Here is a 24,390-nt window from a genome sequence, read left to right on the forward strand (position 1 = left end):
TTTGTACTCACTGAATTATTTATTATAATGCTTACGCCGCATAGGACTAAACTCCGCCTTGCCGCCAGCGCTGGATCTAATTTGACTGGCGCTGCTCTGCCTTTAAATATATCATGTGGCACCTCTCTCTAGTAACATTTAAAAAAAGTACTGCAAAGTTAGTCAGACTATAGCTTTGTACGTTTCCAAGCAGCTCCCTTAGGGAATTTAAAATTGCAAAAACTGCAGCGCGAACGGCAGTTCATCGGCGGTACAGCGCTAACACGCGCTTTTATTAACCAGTGCGTTTGGTGGCTTCGTTGACTATAGTGTACGCGTTTCTATCAATAAATTCGCAATTATTCTTCTTCAGGCGACTTTCACTACACTTATTCGGCGGCGTCACATGTATTCATCGGCAGAAAAATCACAACGGCATATGCAGACATCGCACCGTGCGGATTTGTTATCTAAGTATGCACTAACGACGGGTGCTTATTATTGAGGTGCAGAAGCAGCATTACGACAAGGGTAGAATAAAAAAAAAACACGGTCGAGACATCGCATTAGTCAACAAAATTTGTCGGCTAGTTTACATGAGCTCCACTTCATGTAAATGGTCTTCATGGCGTTTGTCTGCGGGACGCACCTGGCGCGTATGTGGCCCATGTTGCCCCAAACACCGGTAACATCTTGTTCATACCCGCTCCCACAGAGGTCTGCGTCTTCCCTACAGCCGCCACCGCAGAAGAAGCAGCCTGGCGCCCGAAGAAAGGACAAATCGCAGCCGCGAACTTCAGTCACCCTTGCTGCAAAGCGTTGTCGTCTGCTACTGCTCACGCGCGTATTGTTGGAAGCGCCCGCTAGGTGGCCATCAGTGGCGCCTCTATAGGCGGTGCACGCGGCCTATTACCGTTTTCCCGCCTGCCTAGATCACTGGATAGCCAGTGGTCGAATGCGTACCGCATCGGCGGCTGTGCTGAGGTAACAAGGTTCGAAATCAACCATCCGACTAGCATGGGTCACTGAGTATGTGACAATGTGTACACACGTACGCTATTCAACGAACCTATTTTACTCCCACTTGGGTCAATATGTATGGGGGGCTGGGTTAGCCCTCGAAGAAACTCGTTGACACCGACTTGGATCGCTGGGTATTTGACACTCTGTCTGTGCTGGTCTTCAGTAGGCCTCTTTAATGTCAACTTGGGCAACTGGGCATGTGCCACTGGGAGTGTGCCGCTCTGCGATGACAAGAAAAGCTGCTACTCGCATCACTTCAAGAGTGTGGGCGCTGTCGCATCATGCCTGCAGAAAATTTTTCTCGATACAAGCAATGTTGCATGCAGAAACGCGTAGTGATGCTGAAATGTACCACCTTTTCTGATATGTTTCTTACTTGCGGAATATATACCACAAACCTGAAGATAATGTGATGACGGCATGATACTGATTGCAGAAAGCTCTTTCAACATGGTCTGCGACACAGAAATATGTATACAATGTATAAACCTGTATAAAATGTATTCACCTCTACCAAAGCAGCACATTGTGCATTTGATCAATTTTACTGCGTCTTGCACAATAAATATGAAATTACCAAGTATGTTCTAGCGTATTTCAACACGTACAGCTTTTTCTATGCATCGTGCCTGCTATACAAACTGCTTGTAAACGACGTGCACTGAAAGATAGCAAGGCGGCAAAGGTGATTTATACGCTGTCATCCAGACTGCCTTTGAACATTAAAAAGACATAGAATATGAGATAAAATATTGCTTTTTACCGAAGAAGTTTTAAAGCAATGACAACAAATTTTGCACAAAAATCCTTATACGAATATTGCCAATATTTGACTGATTAGCAAGTAAATAACAAATTGTGGTCGTAGACAGGGCTGAAGTCGATCACCACTCCCCAATCAGTCGCTGGAAGCTTTCTGCTCTAGGATAGTCTCAGAAACACATACTGAAGACATGCCGTAAAATTCATTGCTGTTCCAGTCGAGTTTTTATAATCCCGGCCATGGCGGCCGCATTTCGTTGGGGGCGAAATGCGAAAACACCCGTGTACATAGATTTAGGTGCACGTTAAAAAATCCCAAGTGGTCCATTATTCCGGAGTCCCCCACTACGGCGTGCCTCAGATCGTGGCTTTGGAACGTAAAACAGAATACTTAATTTATTGAAATAAGTACAGTCAAATGATTCGTCCATTTCACGGCAATACGAACGTGAGACACGAAAGAGGTGCCCGTTGTTCGAGCCCGTTGCGATGCAGTAGGGCCACCTACAGTAATGCATCGCCAAGGCCGCGAAAGATGTCTGACCCGACCCACCTCAGGTGCTGACTTGCGTTCAATCGGGAGTTGCGCCGCAAAGGGCCAATCGGCATAACATTCGACATAACAGGAAAGCGCAACGGCAGTTTGTTTTGCGCCAGCCTTCGACGTCACAGCGGGGCCGGACCGCGAGCCGCGTTTTGCTGTCCCATGTACGTAATCAACTGATTGGAAGAACAGCTTGATGGCAGTTATTTGTATCCACATAGGCATTTCGAAGCGTAGTAACATGAAGCTAGATGTTTGTAATGATTCCCTACAACTTTCTTGGAGAAGCATGTACCGTGAAGTTTGTAAATGATAATTTAAATGATGTAATTACTTCATTCATTGAACGTTGTATTTCATTCTTTTAAAACGTTTTCCACCTCGGCTGATGATTCATCTGCAGGGATGTAGCTCTAGCAAATTTTATAGGCGTTCTTTTATCCGTTGGAAGGAAAGCAATACAGAGGCCAGAGGCTGCGAAGCAGTTAAATGAAAAAGAGGAGACTGTGCATCGGATTCTTTTTAATTTCCGCGTAAAAATTTACGCTGTGACAGCAATGAGGCAGGTCGTTTCTGAACGCTGCTTGTTGCATGTAGAAGCAAATAGCGTGGCTAGCGAACCAACTCGCGTGGATAGTTTGAAAGCCACTTGTAGCATGAAGCAACTGTTACGAGCAATAAATTACTCATGAGTTTGTGCTCGACTGCTTGGTGACTATGCATGAGGCACTGCTACGAACAAGAAATCACGAAAAAGCACAGACCATTGGAGAGAACCAAAGAGGCCGCAAAGTCGGACCGCCACAACAACAGTAGCAACCATAGCAACAACAGTTGAGCAGTGGGCTAAACTGCACGTGCTTGTATGTTAGTCTCAGTCGCTGTCGACAAGTTCCTGCACTTTAAAGTGTTTATGACCAAGCGAAACCGTGGAATGACTGCTTGACATGATGCGGTTTCTGTGCTCGCTACAGCAATGAACGGACAATGAAACCGTGCTTGAAATATTACTCACTGGAAGCTCCCCGTGTCTCCTTTGGGCTTCGATTATACTCAGATGAACGTAGGCTTCACATTTCACTTCTCAGAGCATCTTGGTTCGTATTTTTTTTCCCTTCTCCTTCACGTCTCCTAGTTATTTGCATTGCGGTCATTTGCAGCGAGGCCTGTTATCGAAGCTGTGATAACAGCCCGCGCTGCATGTCCTATCCACGGCCAGAATGCTTGAAAATAGTGACCGAGAGCTGTCGACGAACCCGCGCGCTGCCGTGCAAGTGACCCACGATGGCGTGCCGACCCCCCCTGCCCAGCGCACTTCGCGGAACGTAAGCTTCGACAATGGTCGAGTAGGATCTGTGTCATGCCCGAATGCCGATGCTGTACAGTGTCGCTAAGGCGCGCTTGCGGTAAAGCAGAGCAGCCGGCGGTATCCACTTTTTTGTTGCTCTCTCTCTCTCGCCGGGGCAGGAATGCCTCTCTACTATACGGTGCTTCACGTGAGGTGTGTGCACGATAGGGGAGGCCGCTTCCTGGCTGGCCCGTGAAGGTTATCGCCGAGCCCCCGTGGCTTTTGGTGGCCACGAGCGGCGTCGCCCTCCGCTTTCTGACTCCGCTGGCGCGGCGAAACTCCAGCGTCCAGCATCAACAGCAGCAGCAGCAGCGGCGGCGGCCGAAAGGAACGCGGCGGCGCGTATTTATTTGCCGATCGAGGCCAGTGAACTTGGAAAGGAAAAACGCAGACGTGAAAGGGGCGCTCATTCTTTCCCCGTTATGGCGGCGACGGCGAAGGGCGTCGCGAAACCAGAACGTGTGCCCACACGCCGCACGGCCAATGGAGGTTAGTATATAAGGCGTCGCGCGGCATTGGCCCAGACCTAGATCGCCCCTACGGAGCAGACGCAACCCGGTGAGTGTGTGTGTGTGTGCGCGCGCATGCCGGCGTCCTTGCCCAGACGCCCCGAACGGGCGCTCGCTCGCCGCAATGCACCGGCGTCCGCGCCGGCCGGCCGCTCGTGGGGCACCGCTCTGGCGGGTTCCGGGATGGAGCAAGATCCATGAATGAGCGCCCATGGTGCATGCGATGTTTCCGGAAGGCGCCGAGAAAGTTTCTGTGTTTTCGCAGATTAGTGAATTGTGCGAGTGTCTTTGCGTGGCGGTGCTGAGTGGCACGCGGTCGCCTGTCGGAACATGGACTTCCCTAGGCTGTACGAGGAGCACAAAGTATTTGCATTCTTATTGCCAGTAGCACCGATAATATCAGCCGGTTGTATTAGCCAGCTGGCAGAAAGCTTACATTTCCTTACCATCGCATCTGGTGGCCCTAACTCCCTAGAAAGTGTCAAAAAATGTCATTTAAGTGGAATGAAAAAACGATATTGTCCACTATAATTTGCAGAACGTCATATTTGAGTTAAAGATATATCCTGCAGTTTATGTGCATCTTCAGTAAAATAAACTGTTGCGGCGCTGTCCCGATGCCCAACTGATTTATTGGTGCGCTCTTCCTCATTAAATGTTTTAGTCTCCAGGAGCAGGCGAAATGGTTAACCTAGAAAGAATGTTGAATGCTAATTACCTCCTAACGATCAACATGGAATGTTTAGGCAAAAATCCGTAACAGGACCGATTTACTTTGGTACGCATCGAATTAGTAAAACTGTGCAATTTTGAAAATTTAGCAAACTGAGGGTCATGAAAACCCTTTCATGAAAAGTCATGAAAAGCGACCGTCTTTAGAGGGAAAAGCTCACGGGGACGCAGCATGTCATTGTTGGCATGAATATTTTCCGAAGATAAAATTACAAATCAACGAATTCTTTCAGACTCAGTCAACACACCAGCTTGTTAGCGTGCGTTATGGAAGCTTATGCACGGTCATTCCGAGGAAAGACCATGCACTCGCACCATTGTACTCCATGCCTGCTTGTCTTGCCGACCGGGCTCTAGACTGGACGCAGCTTGTCAGTCGGGGAGTAGTGTCGGCATCGCTGTGTGAGGTCATCTACAATAAGAAAGGAATAGAAGCACTTTTTTTTCAGGTGCCGAAATTGTATTCCAGGTATTTGCAACCAATCCTACGCTTAAGGATTGGCTTTGCAGAACAGTTCTTTCTGAAGTAACTTTGAACAGACAAGGCTGCAGAATTGGATTGTATAGCTCGTTTAGGCTGCGTAATCAGTCCAGGTTGTGCTAACGCCGAAAATATCGCATTCCCGTAGTGAATGCTACTGTGTTAGCGTTTCGTAGTCCTGTGAAAAAACTGAACTACCCTTTGTTTGTGTCTTTTATCTTGGTGCATACTTCTAAATTTACTCCGCCTAATTGCGGCACTTGCGCCTCTAATGGTTGCCGTGTAACATATCAGTGATTATCAACATATGATGACGAGATTTATATTTGGTGGCAGAGTGTATGGTAATAAACGCGAGGGTCCTTTACTTTATTAAAAAAAATATGGGGTTTTATGAGCGAAAACTACTTTCTGGTTGGGACGCACGCCGTATAATGGAGCACTCCGGAAATTTCGACCGCCTGGAGTTCCTTAAGGCGCACCTAAATCTAAATACACAGGTGTTTTTCGCATTTTGCCCGCATCGAAATGCGGCCGCCGGGGCCGGCATTCGTTAACGCGATCTCGTGCTCAGCCTTTCCTTTATTCTGTTTGCTTGTACCTGTGTTGCCTGTCTACAGTTTAGGTTAGCAGGATTCTCCTTAGTGTCTTAAGTACGCATACAATGCGTCGGTTTTTTCATGCCCTTTTGTGCCCAAATTGTTTACGCTAAGCATTTTTATTCGTATGATCGCTGTTATTTCCCTAAGTGAAGATGAAAGTTCTACTGTCATTGCTAAGTTGCACGGAAACGTAAAGTATAATATAGCAGTTCTTATTTGCAAATACATTCGTTCTTGTTGAGCGTACATGATGTTTAGGTTGTTAGGTGCCGTATGGCATGCATACCGGACCAGAAAAGTTTTCGGAATTTGGACAGTACGGAAAGTCTGAAATACTTCGGCCACTAGATCTATGCTTGAATGTGGAATTTGCGCAATGCCCTTCACAGCTCCGGAGGCATGTCTTTAAGGTGATGCATTGATGCATATTCTATAGTTGCACATTCGAAAATTGTTTGTTGTCAGGTGTACTCGACTGGCAAGACCAAAATTCAGCAATAGTCCTGGACATCTAATACGGATGAGAGCAAATTGTCGTTATCTTCGACCACATGGTAGCAGCACGAAAGCTGAAGATACATTTCCTGCGGAAGCTTACAGCGTCAAGAACCATGACAGCTATGGCTGTGTGTAAATTTCGATGTCTGCTAAGATCTTGTTTACTCCAAGCTAGAAAAATGCTGACATACTGAGCACTTTTTCCTTCAGTATACAAACTTCCTTAATTTCTTTTTTGCGAGAGGTGAGATAAATACAATCTATCCCGGGTTCCATAGAGCCAAATATTCTGCGACCATGTCGATGGACTTTGTCGAGCCCATCGCAGTAGCAGCACGTGAAACACAGCAGTGTAACGTGGGTGCCACGAGTGCTGACAGAGTGCGTAGTGGCATACATTTCTCCTCCTTGAGCCCCTTCTTTTTCACGAACTGCTCGTTCGATGCGTGATTTGTTCATTAATTCCCCTTAAGCTTCGGAAGCTTCCCCACTCATTTGGATACAGCAAAGGTGGCTTGAAGTAGTGTGAACATTAAAGTAATAAAAATAACCGCTATGTAAAAACTAGCAGTATAAAGCTACGGAACCGGTACATATGCGATGAACTTGAGTACCATAAGTGGCTAGATTAAAAAAAGAAGAGGTTATATTATAGAGCTAGTGTGCCCTATCTTAAGGGCTTCGCTGGCTGATAACACCACTGATACAAACTTCGTTACTTTTTTTTTTGCATGAACCGAGCGCAAGTATGTTCAGTTGCTCTAAAGTTGAAGTTTCATACTGCACAGCATTGCGCCCATCGCATTACCTAGCTGTGACGGCGCCCGGCCTGCCTTTGACCATCTCTGTGCACCCCACTCCCATCTCCTGCAACCGCGACGCACATAGGGGAAGCACGCCGGGCGTAATAGCGAGGCTGCGGCGTCATCATCGCCGCTGAGAAAAATGGCTGCGCGCGAGCCGTAAATAGCAACAACGGCCAGTGCACCGGCGGCAACTGCTCGTCTTGACCTCGATTTTGCGAGCGCTCGCGGGACATCGAGAAGAAGGAGAGGGGAACAACATGCAAGCAGCAGGTGCTTGGGGAGAAGGGGGGGAGGGGTAGTTTAGCTGGCGCGATGTACGATGGTTGACTGGCGTCCGACCTCACCTCTTCTCAGGCGCTGGAAACGGGTCACGCGCGACCTGACTGTCCGATGAGAGCCGCACGGTTCGGGAAGCTTGTCTTTAGAGGGGCCGGTCTTGCCTCGCCTTTGCTGGCGCTCTGGCATCTGACAGCAAACGCGATCGGTCTCAAAGACGTTGTTGTGAATGGAAAATGAGGTAGCATTTTAAGAAGGTAGCTGAAGAGAAGGCCGAATGTAGACATTCAGTTTCGGGCAACGATCCTCGCATCCAGGAAGCCAGGCAATTAGGAGGCTATAATATCTCGATTTTTAAGCGATAATGGAACTCGAAGCCGATGCCTCAATATCTACGCGCATCTTTCTTGTCTCGGATTGTTGTGCACCTTGTGTCTTTAGAACGCGCCTCGCTCGACAGCGCATTGAAGCTCGGTGCACAATGATTAAATGACGTGCTACTATTGAGATTCCGCACGTATTCCGCAGAAACCTCTCCGATATGAAGGCATGTTGCCATTTGTGTATATATTGTAAATAGCACACAGCAGTGCCGTTACACATTCTGCGCTTATTGAGCTCACCCGGAGCAATTTCCGAACAGTTCGTATCTGGAGAGGGTGCCCCCACATCTGGCGAACTTATAAAGCAGGTCAAGTGGACCGAGGTTCGCGAAGCATTCGAGACAGTTCGCGGAGCTTGCCTAAAGCCTTCGGGCTTCACAGTCTGACCAGGAGTCTTTCAGTGTGATCGCGATTTCAGGTGTGACGAGGACGATTGCGAGCGGTTCCTGCTACTGCCAAAAGAAAGGACATTCGAACAGGTCCTTTTAAATTGCTCATTCTGTAGAGCTCACAAAATATGCTCTGCAAATCGCACCATGTCATTCTTGCTTCATATGTGCTTGATAGATGGGGATCAAGTAAGAGATTTGCAAAACTTTACATTGGTTAAGCCACAAGCCGTAGCTATACAAATAGTGTCGCAATAGTGCTGATTTTTGCATTCAGTTTCATTGTTCGTACCACTTACAAAGTGCTAAGCAGTGCTTAGCAGTGGCAAGCAGAGGGGCGCTGCAGACGGGTCAGAGGTACCTGGCCGGCCTTTGCCCTATCCGGCAGTTAGCCTTCTGCGCGCCAAGATCTGTGAGTGATTTCGGAGACGAACTTAATTGCCTTCCGACCATGCTCTATCAGAACGATGCGAAAGATGGTAGCTCAGATTTGGGTCGAATGGACCTTCTAATGCTGTAGTTGTGGTTGCTGTAGCGAGAGCATCAATCACCGCTTGAAGCTTATGCTTAACTTTCAAACATATTACGCTCCAATGCTCAACAGATGACGAAATATGTCTGCAATGGCATGGGCCAGAGACCGTGCCTTCACTGTCATAAAATTTTATCTTTTTGTTGTGCGCGCTGGTCTAGCAGCCCAATATTCTGATTCACATTACACTATTGCCTGAGTAGAGCCGCTCAAGGGCAGCCAGAAAAATGCATCTGATCATCCTAATGCCTTCAACAGGCTTTGCCATCCTAGGCATGTTTGGCTCACTCCCGTTCAGGGGGCTACTCCGGCGAACGAATATGCTGCACAAATGCCTGAAGAAAGTGCAGCAGTATTCTGGCGAATATCCTTGAAAAAAAGGTTCTTTATGCTCAGAAAGTCAAGAGAATGTACTAGGCAAGTAAAGCTTACATGCAAATGGAATATTGCTTGTTGGGTGAGGCTATTCAGCTACCTCATTCCATGTGGATGCCTCAATTTTGTTCTTACGATGCCGGAGGGGACATTCGCTAGGAAAATAGGAAGTACAACGGTGGCGATGCATAGAGACGTACATTTTTCTTTATATAATCATACTCTCCGGATTTGTGCGCCGTCAAAGCAATAACCACACAAAAGAAAAATAGGATTAGGAACCGCTCCATCGAAGGATTGCCTTCGTTTTTTTTATGCGAGGCATTTTAATGGTAAGACTTCTGAATCGGTATGCTTGTATGTGTGTGAGTACTGGAATTGGAGGACCTACCTAGTAAATCTATCGTGATGTGACAGACCATAACGGCATCTAAAATATCATCAGAGATTTTGTTTCTACCGTATTAACGATCTCTGTGCGCCACATGACACAATTGCCGGAAAGGCCCCGTGCTGCCAGCAACAACAACAGCAATAATAATAATAATAATAATAATAATAATAAGAATAATAATAATAATAATAATAATAATAATAATAATAATAATAATAATAATAATAATAATAATAATAATAATAATAATAATAATTATTAGGTCGGTCTAAGCCTCAGTTGGCTTGTAGGATCGTGCCTATGAATAAGATACACATGGCGAAAAAGGAAAAAAAAGCACAAATTGATGAGACATGTAGAATAAATAAAATGAATGAAAAAAATGGGGAAGTACAAGATAGCATTTGTTTACTCTACTTAAAACGAAGGAAATTGTATAAGGTGATACAAAAAAAGTTCTGGAGGTTAATTTCATCATCGCTGCTGTAATACTTCTTTCAGCGTGCTTTTCGATATCGCATTAAAAATTTCATCTGGTAATTTGTTAAAGATGTGCAGCACATATGCACAGCCTCTGGGGGCACCATACCTCGTGGCTGAACGAGGCACTACATATCGGGCAAGTTCTGTTGTGGCGGCACTTTTTTGCTTGAATGCGGCATTCCAAAATGTTTGACGAAAGTGTCTCTATAAGCAGTGAATGAAAATTCGGTAGACGAAGTTCACGGAAGATATTTGCAGCTGTTACTGTTGGGGAACTGTAGGAAACATTTTAATAATAATAATAATAATAATAATAATAATAATAATAATAATAATAATAATAATAATAATAATAATAATAATAATAATAATAATAATAATAATAATAATAACACTGATATTATTTTTTATTCCCACCCATGTTTAATTAGGTTTCGGCACAAATAAGCATCTGAGCGCAACGAAATATTCCCTTCAGTGTTCGGGTCCATAACACGTTTGCGAATCGTGTCAACCAAAACGCGTGCTACACGTATCTCACAAAGTCTTTTCTTGAAAATTTATCGCAGCATTTATGGGACACGTTCAACGCACGCATGTAACGGTACTTTGTTAACATGGCTGAGGAGAAACACAAGACACAAGGAGCGTCGATCGCCATGATCACATGCACCAAGGGTCCTCCATGCGCCCTCACTCATCGGTGTATTTCACCGATGAGCCCACACAGTCGTTCGTTATGTGGGGTCCTAGCCGTCAAAAAGTTTGATGTGTGTTGTTTCATAGTTTACTGAGATTACTTCAGATGCTAACGAGCTGCCTCTGGAATGTGTTCGTGCGCTACCGTCTATGCCACTGTGTACTTCAACACTACTCGTGGCCTCTCTTTCCTCAAGTTCACTTATTCCACTTAAACCATTACCTTTTCCCACATTGGTGTTGCAGCAATGGTTGAATTTTATTTTACATCTCGTTTACAGTTATTGTGCTCCGCTCTTGTTCCTAGAAGAACTTACTGTGCAATATTGACCCAGCAAAGAAGTAGATTTTACTACTTGGCTGCATCAGTGCACTTTATCTGTGCCGCATTTTCTAGAACTGTAGCATCCCAATGCGAACATAGGGGCATTTCTTGCATTAGCCGTTTTCTTGGCTCCTCTTTCGCTGGTTGTAATGCGGACGTACAGGGACATCATGAGAAGCGAGTCGTGCTTGAGCGACCATCCGAAATTTGGTCACTCACAGAAAGCTCATGTAGTTCTTAACTTGCAGCAGCCATGAATCCGATGCACCTGTTCCTCGCTACCGTGCTTTGCGCGCTGTTCTTGGCGTTGCCGACGCACCAACAAGGGCTCCTTGGTCTGATGGCCACGGCGGCCATTATGAGGCGATTCCGTGGAAACAACCAGAACGAGAACAGCCAGAGCCAATCCCAAGGTCAGACGCCACTGGCATCGCATCCGGAGCCCTCCATCTATGGCCTACCTTCACAGAACGTCCCGTGAGTGTATATATAGACGGTTAAGGTGGAAAAGACATTTGTCAGGACACCTGCTCAAGTCACTGAAGACCGCGCTAATATGCACGCAATTTATTTGTCATGCAAGTTAATCATGGACCAGCAACGTGTTCGGTAATAAAATGCATAGCCTTTACCAACAAACCCCATGAAAGAACTTTAGACTGTAAACGTTTCGATGATGATTGCTTCGTTCATCTGGAAGCAGAAAGAAGGCAACTGAAGTGACTATATGCATTTCGTGCTCGAGAATTTATGAACACGCTGGTACCCCTTCTGTATATTGGTTTAAGGAACTTAAAATCTTCAGCCCCAAACCAGAACAACTTCTAACATCAGCGCAGACAAGAGATAATCTATCAGAAGTACCACTTAAACTAGGAGACGTGCCTCCTGTGGGAGTTGTTCGTCATGCGAGCTAAAATTGTTCGACGTGTCAGATAAAAAAGAAATACACCTTAATTGCTGTTTTTGTGTAGTTTGCTTCCGGGCTCAAACTCAGTGATGCTACCAGTGGAGTCTGGCTTGATGATGTCGTTATTACAGGATGCATTCTAGCAAATGGAGAATGCACTGGCGATACCTTGCGAAGCAGTTAATTACTCAAGGTAGAGCAGTCACAAGCCACTGAAAACACGTATGGGCCCATTCATTATTTTATTACAGCACACCCTCGAGCAGGTTACATATTGAAAATTGAATAACCGATGCTATAGCTGTTTTGTCTGGGCCCAATTACCGTGCCGTGATGTGACAAGCAGGTCGGCTATAAATAGTTTAGCGCCTTAAAGAGGCCTCTTGCAAGCCTGAAGGTTAAGGATAAATTACAACGGCTGATGTCAAAGCCCGTTCGCATACTTGCCTTCCTGAGGCAACCTGCCTCACTAAAGGAAACTTGAGGGCCCCACTCACGCTAAAGCACCTCAAAGCAACACAATTAATAGCCTAGCACGTGGCTGCAAAGGAATTACTCCCAGATATTGGGTCAAGCAATCAAATGGTGCGCAGCGTGTTGCGCAAAAGCACTACCTTAGTGCTAGACGACCTTTACAACAGTCGCGATTTGGGGGCATACGCAAGGTTACTCCACTGCGCTGCTCTTAAATTATGTGTTCATGAATATTAAACGGCAGTTTAAACGGCTTTCCACGTGTAATAACTGTATTAACTACCCGCCGTGGTTGCGCAATGACTATGTGTTGGGCTGCCGAGCACGAGGTCGCGGGATCGAATCCCGGCCGCGGCAGCCGCATTTCCGTGGTGGCGAAATGCGAAAACACCCGTGTACTTAGATTTAGGTTCAGGGTAAAGAACCCCAGGTGGTCGAAATTTCCGGAGTCCTCCACTACGGCGTGCCTCATAATCAGAAAGTGGTTTAGGCACGGAAAACACATGCTTTAATTTAACTGTAATAAGTGCTTGCCGTTGTCCAGCCTATAGCCGTTGTGATTAACTGTTATAGCCTACGGAGCTTTCCCGTCAATGTGCCACGCGAGATTAATCCTTCTTGATATCTGCACAAGGAATAGCCAAACTACATAAATTGCATAAACGACTGATAATTTTATGCAGTAAGACTGCAAATTGTTGCAGTGCGGCGTCGTGCCTCCAGTGTAAGGCTATCTGTGCGTGGTTTCACCACCATTGATCACTGCCTTCTCCTCGCAGGTTTTACGCGGGCGGATACCCCGGTGCCTATGGTGGCTCCCTGGGCGCGCCAACCGGTCTGGCCCAAGGCTTCGGCGGAGGCTTCCCCGGAGGTAGCGCAGCATTTGCTCCTGGTACCGGACCTAGCACCTACTCGGCCAGCTTCGGCGGCATGAACTTCAACACGGGAGGCTTTGGCGGTGCACCGGCGGCTTCCACGTCTTCCGGCTTTGCACCTGGGGGTTTTGGAGGCTTGCCCGGTGCAGGCGGTGTGCCTTACGGGGGCTAAAGTAGCTACTGCCGCCGAACACACACCATCGGCACTCTGTGCTTCTGTGATTCCGTGCTGAGCTGCGCAGGTCCCTAATTCCGGAATGCCGGCGGAAAGCTCACACATTTAATAACAATATCCGCGTCGGAGCACCAACATCTTGGCATCGTCCGCGATCGCAAACATTTCTCGCAAACTGGTTCCGTCGGTAAAGGAGCGAAGCGAACGTAATGAGGTAACATGTAGACGAAATTCGGCACTCGTTTTTTCAGTCTATGCTCAACGATTCCAGTTTTGAAACGCAAAGACGTAGTGGAAGAGAGACAGGTAAAGTTGGCGTGGTGGTTGGCTGCTTGATTACCGCAGCGAGCCTTTGTTGCTATTTTTATCTGTGTTTCGTTTCTAAGGACATCTTATAGTTCTTTTCAGATTCGAGATAGTATCATTGGTTCGCCCATGTTTTTCGACTCTACTGGCTCACCTGTCATAGGAAGTGAGGAGTGCGTGCATCGCAGATGGTCAGCTCAGCAAGGAATCACTGGCACGGAGTGCGCAACCACAGTGCTATCTTGCAATTTTCTCAGCCCCAGTTGCAGCTCTCACCACAGGAGAGTGCTGCGATTCTCACGAGTGCTTTCCCGCCCTCCAAGTACGTCCGCGTGCAACAATTACCGCGCGAAAAAGGTTGTACTGCGCACTGTCATTCCCGGCTCCCCTCACAGTCTCGCAGGTTGCGCGAGGTAGTCGTGGATTACTGAGTTAAGTGCGTTTCCCTTCTCACTGTTTACGTCCACCGCTATCGTTTTCCCAAACAAGACAGAGATATTATACAAATTATGGGGTTTGAGGCCCGAACGCACCTCCCGTGCGTTTTTGGTCACCACCCAGACTGTAACTCGCAGAGCGCTTTAACCCCGCTACCATTCAACTGAGCCTGGTTGCCGTTAGAATGGTAGCGCTCTTCTCTATCTCACACTCTTCCTTATGCCCTTACCACAGCGTACGCAGTGCTGCTCAACAAGACCTAGGGAATTATGGACTTCAGGATATCCTTATTAATATTATTACAGGAACTCTCATATGAGGATTTATATGAAAAGATTGAAATGGTCGTGTATTTTCCCTGCCTTAACGATAAAGATGGCGTAATACTTCTTCAATACGCCTTAAGGCACGTATAAATTTAACAGAATTAATGAAGGGCATGGAAGCTTGCTCAAAGGCATTATTTTTATTGTACTAGAAACAGCTCGAAACATCTGTGCTTCACCGAGTGCTTTTACGGCGCAGCCATTGAAAGTGCTTGCTCGTAAAGTGACTACGTTGCGTTATGTTCTTTTTGAAGATATTGCGGCGCTTGCCTTCGCTGTGGCTCGGGCGCACCAGGTTTCATAACATAACTGCAGCTAGACTGCAGCAACCATAACTTCTCACAAGCAGCGAAGGAGCACGCATAAGTCGTTCCTCCAGGGCTGTAGGCCCATGTAACTTACTCAGTGGCAGTTACATATGCTCCACACGTCTCACACTCTCAACATCGCGTGGCCAGGAACGGTGTCTCGAATGCACGCCTGAGCCGATATCACGAAACTCTCGCGACGTCAGCAGTATTGTGACGGCGCGTGTACTTTGAAAAAAAAAATGTTAATGTTCGGGCATCGGCGGCTCTCTAAATATTAGTTTGTCAGCGACTCGCTAGGGGATATGAAGGAGCGTGACCCTCGTCCACCTTGACAAGGAGTGCTCTACGAAAGGTGGTCCGTGATTCGTTTTTAAGATGGGAGCCACTGTGGCGCTAACTCTAGGCACCTGAACACATTCTGCGTTTATGGTTAAATGCGTGGACAATTCCTCAGCTCTGCACATATATTCTGAGTGAAGTCGCTATAGTGGCGTAACGTGTATTGAGCCCATCCAAGAGATAAGCGGCGGCCATAATATATGCAAAAATAAAAATAAAATGACGCAACTATCTACCTACAACCCAGAAGAAATATTCATGGGGTTACCTTCGACATCCGTTAGCCAATACACCACGGGCCTTTAGGGTCGCAGCTCCTTTCTTCTCACTCAGTCGTCTCTAATCAAACCCTCAAACAGTGGTCAGTGCCCTGTAGTTCTTTCAAGAGACCACGGTTGCGTGCATATGAATAGGTACAGATATCTATGGCAAAATAACGCATGCTGCTGCGCTTTCGTACCTTACGCCAGCTGCGACCACCGTTCACATTGGCACCTCAGCCATGCAGGGCGCCGGGGTTGGCTTCCGGCGTTGCTGTTTCTTGAGGTCACCATTCTGTCGATACGGCGGGCAGTGAACACTGTTCTCAGTTGTCCCTGCTTCGCTGCCCCCAGAAAACCTCGCTCAGGAAGTAATTCAATTCATTTCTAGTCTTACACGCTGACGCAACCCTGATTCTCGAACTGCTCTGAGCACTCCAGCCCTACTCTAGGTACGCGCGAGTTTCGTGTGCTTTTGTAAATACCCTTCCCTCTTCAGCGCGGGTTCCCTACGTTGTACCACTAGTGCCGAAAATAAACTCAAATGATAATGAAAGGTGCTCGGACTGTCTCTTTTCTGCACGAATAGATGCCCATTTGTGCCGGCATTAGAATGTATCACGTCGAACTTTCCCGTTTCGCCATCCTTCTACAACTACACAGATTCAAGTGGGACTTCTTTCCTACGATATTTAGCACAGTACAAGGTGGGTATACAGCTTCCTAATTTATTAAGAAACCAGTACAAGTCACCATTTGCGGTTCAATGCCAGTGGTGATTTCAGCTAGGTGCCGTAATTTGTGGACAAACTTATTTCCTTGTTGCTATAACGATATTCTTCCGTGGTTAGTGATATAGCGCTTTTGGGTTGCTAGGGAGACGTTGAGAACAGTGGATTGACCACTCAGTGGATTTTAACTTCTTTTTTTGTAAATTTTGTTGCAATCTGGCTTTAGAAGTACTGCTTGCTGACAGAGAAGAAGCGAGAAATATTCCCTCGTGATGCCAACAGAAAAGAAATCAACATGGCGTTCCAGCTGAAAAACTGCATTTTCCACATTGTAACCAAGATCTTACCGAAGGGAACTACCTTGAATGTTTTCTTCCCGCAAGATGGAATTTTTCATGCTTGAAAATGCTAGAAACTTATCAAAGCAGCTGGGACACCCAAGTACTCTGACAGTGCAAATAATGTGTTTTGCTCCCGAAAAATTGTAGAAGCACTTCCTGGAAAAGCACCAAAATAACAGCTCATTCATTGAAAAGGGGACACGGATAAAAAGAAAGACACTATTGATGCAGCAGAAAAATGACAGCATTCAACATTGAAATAAGTTTTCAGAGAAAGACTTGTCTCGAGTATATTTTCACCTTCGTGCATCTCTACTAGAACACCGGAAAGACAGCTTTAAATGGATGCATGAAGTCAAAAGAAGAGAATATGGGCAAATAAATGTCTCATTTGTAACATCGCGTACCTGGTCAGACTACATGGTGCTAATAGGAATTAATGAGGCGGTAAGTGCACGCTAACGGATAAAGTAAGATCTCCATAAAACCATGGACAGTTCGGTAGTTTGCTGCGGCTGCACTTTTGTAAACTGCGTCTTGTTGTAAACTGCGAGGCCTGTCACTAGCCATATACGATGTCCTCAGCAATGCATATACGTTGGCTGATGTCACCGAGTAAGCCGCACCATTCAGACGCGTGACTAGTCCGCGAGCTTACAAATGCAGTTAATAGCATTTTATTTGAGCAATGCCGCCACATACGTTGGTGTGGATGCCCTCGTGTTAATGTAAAGCTTATTAATTTATCATGACCGTAAAACCACCATCCTTTGAGGGTTTACTGCAAGTATCGCCATCCGGCGCATTCCCCGTTGTTCGGTATCGCGACCTTAACACCACGGAAGCCTTTCGCATGCGAGAAGACAATATTTGCAATAGATGGTGAGAAACGACGACAGCTTTGTCTCGCGCTCTTCATTTGTAGCACAGCGCCGGACTTAGGCACGTTACCGAGAACCGAAATACGTCAATTTGTTTTGAGTTGAAGCTCACTGGGTCGTTCATAATTTATTGTGCATGAAAAATTATGACGTTGACAATTGTTTTCCTCTGGTCCATACGTACTTCAGGAAAGAATGATTGTCGTCACTAAAGGCCACTTTATGCAGCGATCGCTATATCAAGGCGTATCTGGCACGTCAGGCTTGCAAGTAGATGGCGCTATGGGCAGCGTGCGTCGGTCAATTGGATGCAAGGAGTGGAAACAAAAAAGATTCACAAGGATGGGTATAAATTAACTCGAAGGGAAAGTCCGTACGATAACACAAAGCGCCGTGCCTTGCTATTTAAGGCTCGATCTGGTTGCCTAAGGACAAAAACATACTGGAGCAAATATTCGCATCAAGATGAGGCATGTGTCTGCTGCAGCAAAGATCTGAAAACCACTCAACACATGCTACTGGAATGCGAAGAAATTCACCCAGTGAGACAGGTAGGTAACCTACATCTTCCAAAACCACTTGGATTTGAAGTGGACGGAAGCATCAACCGGTCAGCCGTCCAGATGACCAAGAAACTTTAGGAGTATTGGGGGGGGGGTGACAGCAGAGAATATATTTATAGGGCTGGATCCGTTACAGGCATTAGTAGTGGTATAAGGTAGATGGAGAAGTTTTCAGGAAGAGAAAAAAAAGATTAAGAAGATGTATACAAAAATGCTAGAATGAAAAGCATGTATAGCTTAACTGGTTAACTCATGCAGGCTAGGTGACTTTTTCTAACCACCCCGTTTCAAAAGGGATGACAGACAACCATAATCATCATTGGCGTCCATGGATTGTTCTCAAGCACGAGGATTTAGATGGCAATGCCTTGGAGCTGGTCAGTCAGGTATAACGAACGGAGTGCGAATCCCTGGAAAGGCCGGAAATGTCCACCACTTTATAAATAACTTCACCGAGGATTGAAGCCCGAATGCATTCTGTCTCTATTATCCTTCGCGCTTTATGTTGAGAAACTAGAAAGACGACTTGCAAATATTGAATTACCCTAGGATTTATCTTAAACCCTTAATAGGAAGGTGATGCAACATAGGGTCCATGGGATGATGCATGCAAATGACATAATTCCACTAGCAGAAAATGCAGAATATTTGCAGAGACTTGAAAGTACGTGTAGCAATGTAACGACATATCCAGCCCTTAATTTTTTACAGGAGTTGTAAGTTATGATCGTTCATTAGTCAACTGATGACGTGGCATTGATTGAATAGCAAGTTATATCTACAGTCCAGCAATATGAATACCTGGGTGTATACATAAAGAAAAAAATATTTACCGAAACATCAACAAAGGAAATTTGACGACGGGGAAGCGGAATGGAGCTATACTGAACCCTAGAACTCCTTGGGGCTACAATAGGCATGTAGTAGTGCGAATGGATCTAGAAAGGAGTATTGGTGCCTGCACTAGCTTTCGCAAAGGCTTTTCTTTTCTTAAAATAAGTGGTCGTGTAAGGGCTGGAAGTTAACCGAACTTCGCAGGCCGGATTGCCATTATGGGCCCACATTAAGATAACAAATGAGGAATCGGATGGCGACATGACTTATACGATTTTAGAAGTCAGAGGACCACAAAACACAACTAATTTTGAGAAAAAAAAAGCCGGGAAAACAATTTATGAGAAACCATGGGCGGCTGAAGTACATAAAGATATTGTTACGTGCGCAGAGACAAACAGAAGAACTAAATACAATGTATCTACGAGAGCAGCGCAGCCAGAGAAACCAGCTCGGGCCGGTGATCGTCTTGCTTAGCGTCGTGTCTCTTAAATGTCTGTTGTATTGTAACACAACTCACCGGCGGCAAAAGCGCCGTCCTGGTGCCATCAGATATCGGTGGCAAGCAGGAAATTGTAGGGTTTTAGCCTGGCGACGTGGATGCTATTACTGGTGCTCGGAGCGGAGGAGGTTGTGCGGCTGGCTGGAACGATTTCGTAGGTGTCATCAGTGACTTCACAAACCACGTGATATGGGCCTTGGCAACAAAAAAGAGTTTCTCGCAAAGGCCTTCTCAGTGGGAAGGTGACAAAAGCAGCACTAAGGCGCGCGACGAAAACTGCACTTCACGGTGACAGAGATCGTAGCAGCGCTTCTGGTTCTCTTGTGACACTGATAGGCGAGCGCGTGTACGTTGTTGAGTGTGGTCGGTGCGAGCGATGGCATCACGGGCATATTTACTTGTCGAGGCCGTAATGAATGTTAACACAAGTTGTCCAGCGGCAGCGTGGGTTCAGGGCCATACAAGAGATAGAACAGTCAATATCCGGCAGTGTTAATGCGAGAAGAATTATAGTCGAAGAAAATGTAAGTAAGATATTATAAATTGCGCTGATCAGGTGAACCGGATTTCTACAGAATATCTGTAAGGGTTCGGTTCAATCGCTCGGCCAGGCCATTGGTTTGTGGATGGTAGGAGGTGGTAAGCTGATGCTGAATAGATCAGACGCGCATGATGTCATCAATGGCCTTACACAAGAAGGTACGGCCTAGGTCAGTGTACACTGGACGTGGAGCTCCATGCACCGAAATGGCGTCGTGTCGCAGGAAATTTGCCACATCAGTTGCGCAGCTGATGAAAGAGGAAGAGTGCGCGTGATGGCGCATCTGGTCGCGTAGTCAACAGTGACAGGAACCCACTTCTTTCCCTACTCAGATACCAGAAAAAGGCCCAGGAAGTCCAAGCCGAGACAACCAAACGGCTCCTCCGAGATTTCAAGTGGCTTCAGGCAACCAGAGGCAAGCAGGGATGGCTTCTTGCGGCGTTGACATGGCTCATAAGCTGTGACGTAACGTCGTACAGAACGTGCAAGACACAAGCAGAAGCAAAGCAACACCGTAGAAACGATGTCGTACTCTGTCGTAGGTTCGAGACACGCCCAGATGTAGAGCGGTGGGCACGTCGTGAAGCTTGTTTAGAACGGTCAACGAAGGCGCTTTGGGATGACGAGAAGGAGATCGGGGCCTTCGGAATGAACATTAGAACGGTACAAAGTATAGTCCGAAGAACGAAGAGACGTAAGGAAGCGTCGTCGGGCATGGATTCACAACGATTGATGAGCGCTTTGATTGAGGCATTACGACGTTGCTCGTCGGCGATACGGAGGAGCTGAGACACGGCGAAAACACAAGCACCATTCACGATGTCAGGAGCGTCAGAGCTGTCGACGGGTTAACGCGACAAACTATCCCAATCTTGGTGCAGGCCTCCGGGCTTGTGAATCACAGAATATGAAATCTCTTGGAGCCTTAAAGCACAACGACCAAGCTGGCCCGTGGGATCCTGTAAGCAGCCGAGAGCATGACGGTCGGCTACTACGTAAAAGAGACGGCCGCAAAGGTAAGGACGGAACTTGGCTGCCGCCCAGAAAACGGCGAGGCATTCCCGTTCGCGTGGCAGAATAGTTGCGCTCTGCTGGTGAGAGGAGGCGGCTGGCATAAGCGATAACGCAATCGTGGCCACACGGACGCTGGGCTAGTGCAGCCTATAGACCAAGTCCATTGGCATCCGTACGAAATTTTGTTGGAGCATAAGGGTCGAAATGGGCGAGGATCGGTGATGAGGTCAAATGCATGAGGAGGCGTGAAAAGGCAGTAGATTGTAGAGGTCCCCATGAGAAAAGTATAGACGAGAAAAGGCGACAGATTGTGGAGACCACCATGAGAATGGTATGCCTTTCTTCAAAAGGCCAGTGAGAGGCCGACCAATAGCGTCAAAATCTTGGACAAAGCGGCCAAGTAAGAATAATGCCCACCAAAACTGCGAATGTCTGTGGCTGCCTTCGGAACCGGCAAGTCTCGGACGGCACGAATTTTGTTTGGGTTAAATTGTACGCCAGACGCATCGACAAGATGGCCCAAAACGGTGACTCAGGGGCGGATGGACTGACATTTCGCTTACCAAAAACATGTAGTTCAGAGACGTTCAACTTGAGTAGCAAATGTTGGCGAAAATATAACAATGTCATAGAGGTAGCACCGGCATGTGGACCATTTGAAACCCTCAAGCAAGGAGTCCATCATTCGCTCAAAAGTGGCCGGCGCGTTACATAAGCCGAAGGGCATAACGTTGAACTGAAAAGGACCACCAAGTGTTATAAATGCCGTCTTTTCCATCTGCACATCATGGACGACGATCTGCCATTACCCAGATCGAAGGTCAATAGAGAAGGACCTGGCATCCTAGAGACATTCAAAGGCGTCATCGATTTGAGGCAGCGGGTACACGTCTTTCTTACTGCCCTAATTCAGATTGCAGTAGTCCAGACGTAAGCGCCGTGTCCCGTCCTTCTTCAACAACACCACCGGTGACGCCCACGGGCTCGAAGAAAGTTCAATAACGTTTTTATCGAGCATCTTCTTAATCGCAGTTTGAATTTCCTGGCCTTCCAAACATATACTCGATATGGTCCACGGCGAATAGAAGTAGCATCGCCAGTATTAATACCATGCTTGACAGCAAGCGTCTAGCCTTAGGGGCGATTGTTTAAGTCGAAAACATCCCTGTAGGAAAACAAAACACGTAAAGGTCTCCGGCTTGAGCAGGTAAAAGGTCCGTTGCAATCATTTTCTGAATCTTGGGAGCAGCACGCGAGACTGACTTTGGAGGTCTGATAGCCTCAGACAGGGCATCGGGTCAGGAAGCCGCCACGTGATGGTCATCTAAAGGCTCAAGTTAGGCGAGGCAAATTCCTTGAGGCAATCTGCTTGGTTAAGCGGACGTTTACGACAGGAATGCAAGGGCGGCTGCCCATGATACAACTGTTTAAGGTACGGTGCAGTGGAATGTCGGTCCGCGGAGTGATGAGACGGGTGCGGCAGACGACAGTTCTATATATGATAATGATTTGGGCGGCAGTCAAACGAAGACGGTCGGGTTTAAGCGGCTGGGGGTGGCATCATAAGTATGCTAAATAATGCGCAGTTCTAGGCGGAGGGTGCTGGCGGAGCAGTCACTAAGAGCCGAATGCGCTGAGACAAAATCAAGGCCGATAATTAGGTAGTGCGGGCAATGGGAAATCACGGTAAAAAAAAAGCAGTGTGATGGCCGGCGATGCTGACGTGAGCAGTACATGTGCCGACGACGGGAACAGTACCACCAACCGCAACGTGAACGACGTGTGTTGATGCAGGCGTGAGGAGCTTTTCAATTTGTCTTCGGAAGGCAGCGCTCATAATGGAGAGGTGGGCACCTGTGTCGGTCAGCGCAGTGACAGCAGTACCTTCAATGTCAAATTCAAGAAGGTTCGGCTTTGTGGGAAAATTGATCGTAGATACAGATCATTAATCAGCATCGGACAAGTTCTCCGAGCGCGACCACTATTCGTCGCATACCAATTATGGTGTGCCGGTGCTTTTGTCTCTCCCCCTGTGTGGTGCTATCCGAAAGTGTACCTGGAGACCGGCACAATTCGAGGTAGTTAACCTCAGACCCGAGAAAGCTGCGTTGCAGCACTGCAACTTCGTTCAAGGATGACCAGGCGAGAAGGCAACGCCGGACGGATACGGTCATCGGAGGATAGAGCCCAGGGAGTGTCCGCATTGGCCGAACATAACGCCACTTGCACAGGCCCTACAGTTGGATGATAATGACGACACCTGTTCAGGCGCGCCCATCGAAAAGGGAGAGACGTTCTTCTGGCCACGGTCCGCAGCGTGTGAACTTTTACTGCTATTGTAGCTGTTTCTAACCCTGTACATAAGGTAAATATCCCTTCCTTCCTCCAAGTCCCTCTCAACATCGGCCAACTCCCGCACTTGACGGCAAGATCCAAAAGTGAGCAGATGATTTGAGGGCAAGGTCGATATCGCAGCCTCACCTCTAGAAGCTGCACTTCCTAGTTTTCCGGGCGGGTAGCATATTTACAATGGCTAGTAAACACAGCGGGTCATGGCGTTTCTGATGGCGCTCGACGTTTCTCCGCAGGCGCGAGTAAGAGCGAGTGCGAGAGAGAAAATCTTGGGCCCTTTGCTCCTTGATATGTGACTCTCCCTAGGCGCTATGGGGAAGGTTTCTTAGCGCGTGATGTATGCGTTTCGGCCCTGGACATGTCTGCATTGCGGAGTGCAATTGAGTTTGTTTACTCTCCACCGCTGGCTGCCCGCGCGGTGAGGCGGTGGGCACGGACGGCCCATTTAGTCATCGCGGTGTCTGAAGTGGCAATGTTCGGACTGGCGTTCTATAAGTCGCGGGTCGCTTTTTTCGTCGCGACGATAGATTGCATTTTTTACGAGCACTGCTCCAGGAGGGCACATGTAACCACCTGAGCAACTGAGGTTGAAGCACCTGAGGTTGTAATAAAGCAGGCGGCGCAGGATCTCCAGGGCTCCCAAGAAGTAGCGATGAGATCAAAGCTGGAAGCAGGGCGGCCCGTGGGTTGAGGCCGCAGAGGCCGAAGCGTGCCAGAGGGTGTTCGAATACAAAATTGGCTGTCCGCTATCGCGGACAGCCGATCTTATACATCCTTGGCACGCTCAGGCCTCGGCGAACCCCAACCCACAGACCAGTCTGGGTTCTAGCTTTGGTGTCCCCCTTGCCCCTTTGGTGTCCTGGAGGCGCCGCCAATATAGCATAATAATGACACGTTGTTTTAATTAGTAAAAAACAAGATGGGATAAATATAATTACGTCCAGCCCCCACGTTGCGACGCTAAGTTCAGCATTACCGCGCCCCGTGACTTCTACCGGCACGCCCAGGGACAAACGCATATAACACGCGCTAAGAAACTCCTCCGTAGTGATTAGGCAGAGTCATATATTCAAGAAG

The 24,390-nt window shown here is 47.2% G+C and overlaps 1 protein-coding gene across 2 annotated transcripts; it reads left to right on the top strand.

Annotated features, from left to right (window-relative positions):
• Window positions 1-3,903: 3,903 nt before the first annotated feature.
• On the top strand, window positions 3,904-16,098 carry LOC142566587 (uncharacterized). Of its 2 annotated transcripts, none has more exons than XM_075677425.1 (3): window positions 3,904-4,214; window positions 11,392-11,617; window positions 13,304-16,098. In XM_075677425.1, exons 2-3 carry the CDS (start codon window positions 11,394-11,396, stop codon window positions 13,569-13,571), a joined length of 492 nt encoding a protein of 163 aa, XP_075533540.1. In that variant the 5' UTR covers window positions 3,904-4,214; window positions 11,392-11,393; the 3' UTR covers window positions 13,572-16,098. The 2 variants fall into 2 exon arrangements, with proteins under 2 accessions (XP_075533540.1, XP_075533539.1); XM_075677424.1 differs by having other exon boundaries at window positions 3,905-4,214; window positions 11,389-11,617.
• The last annotated feature ends 8,292 nt before the right edge of the window (window positions 16,099-24,390 follow it).

Source organism: Dermacentor variabilis, unplaced genomic scaffold, assembly GCF_050947875.1.
Source record: "Dermacentor variabilis isolate Ectoservices unplaced genomic scaffold, ASM5094787v1 scaffold_13, whole genome shotgun sequence".
In the NCBI taxonomy this organism is placed as follows: Eukaryota; Metazoa; Arthropoda; class Arachnida; order Ixodida; family Ixodidae; genus Dermacentor; species Dermacentor variabilis.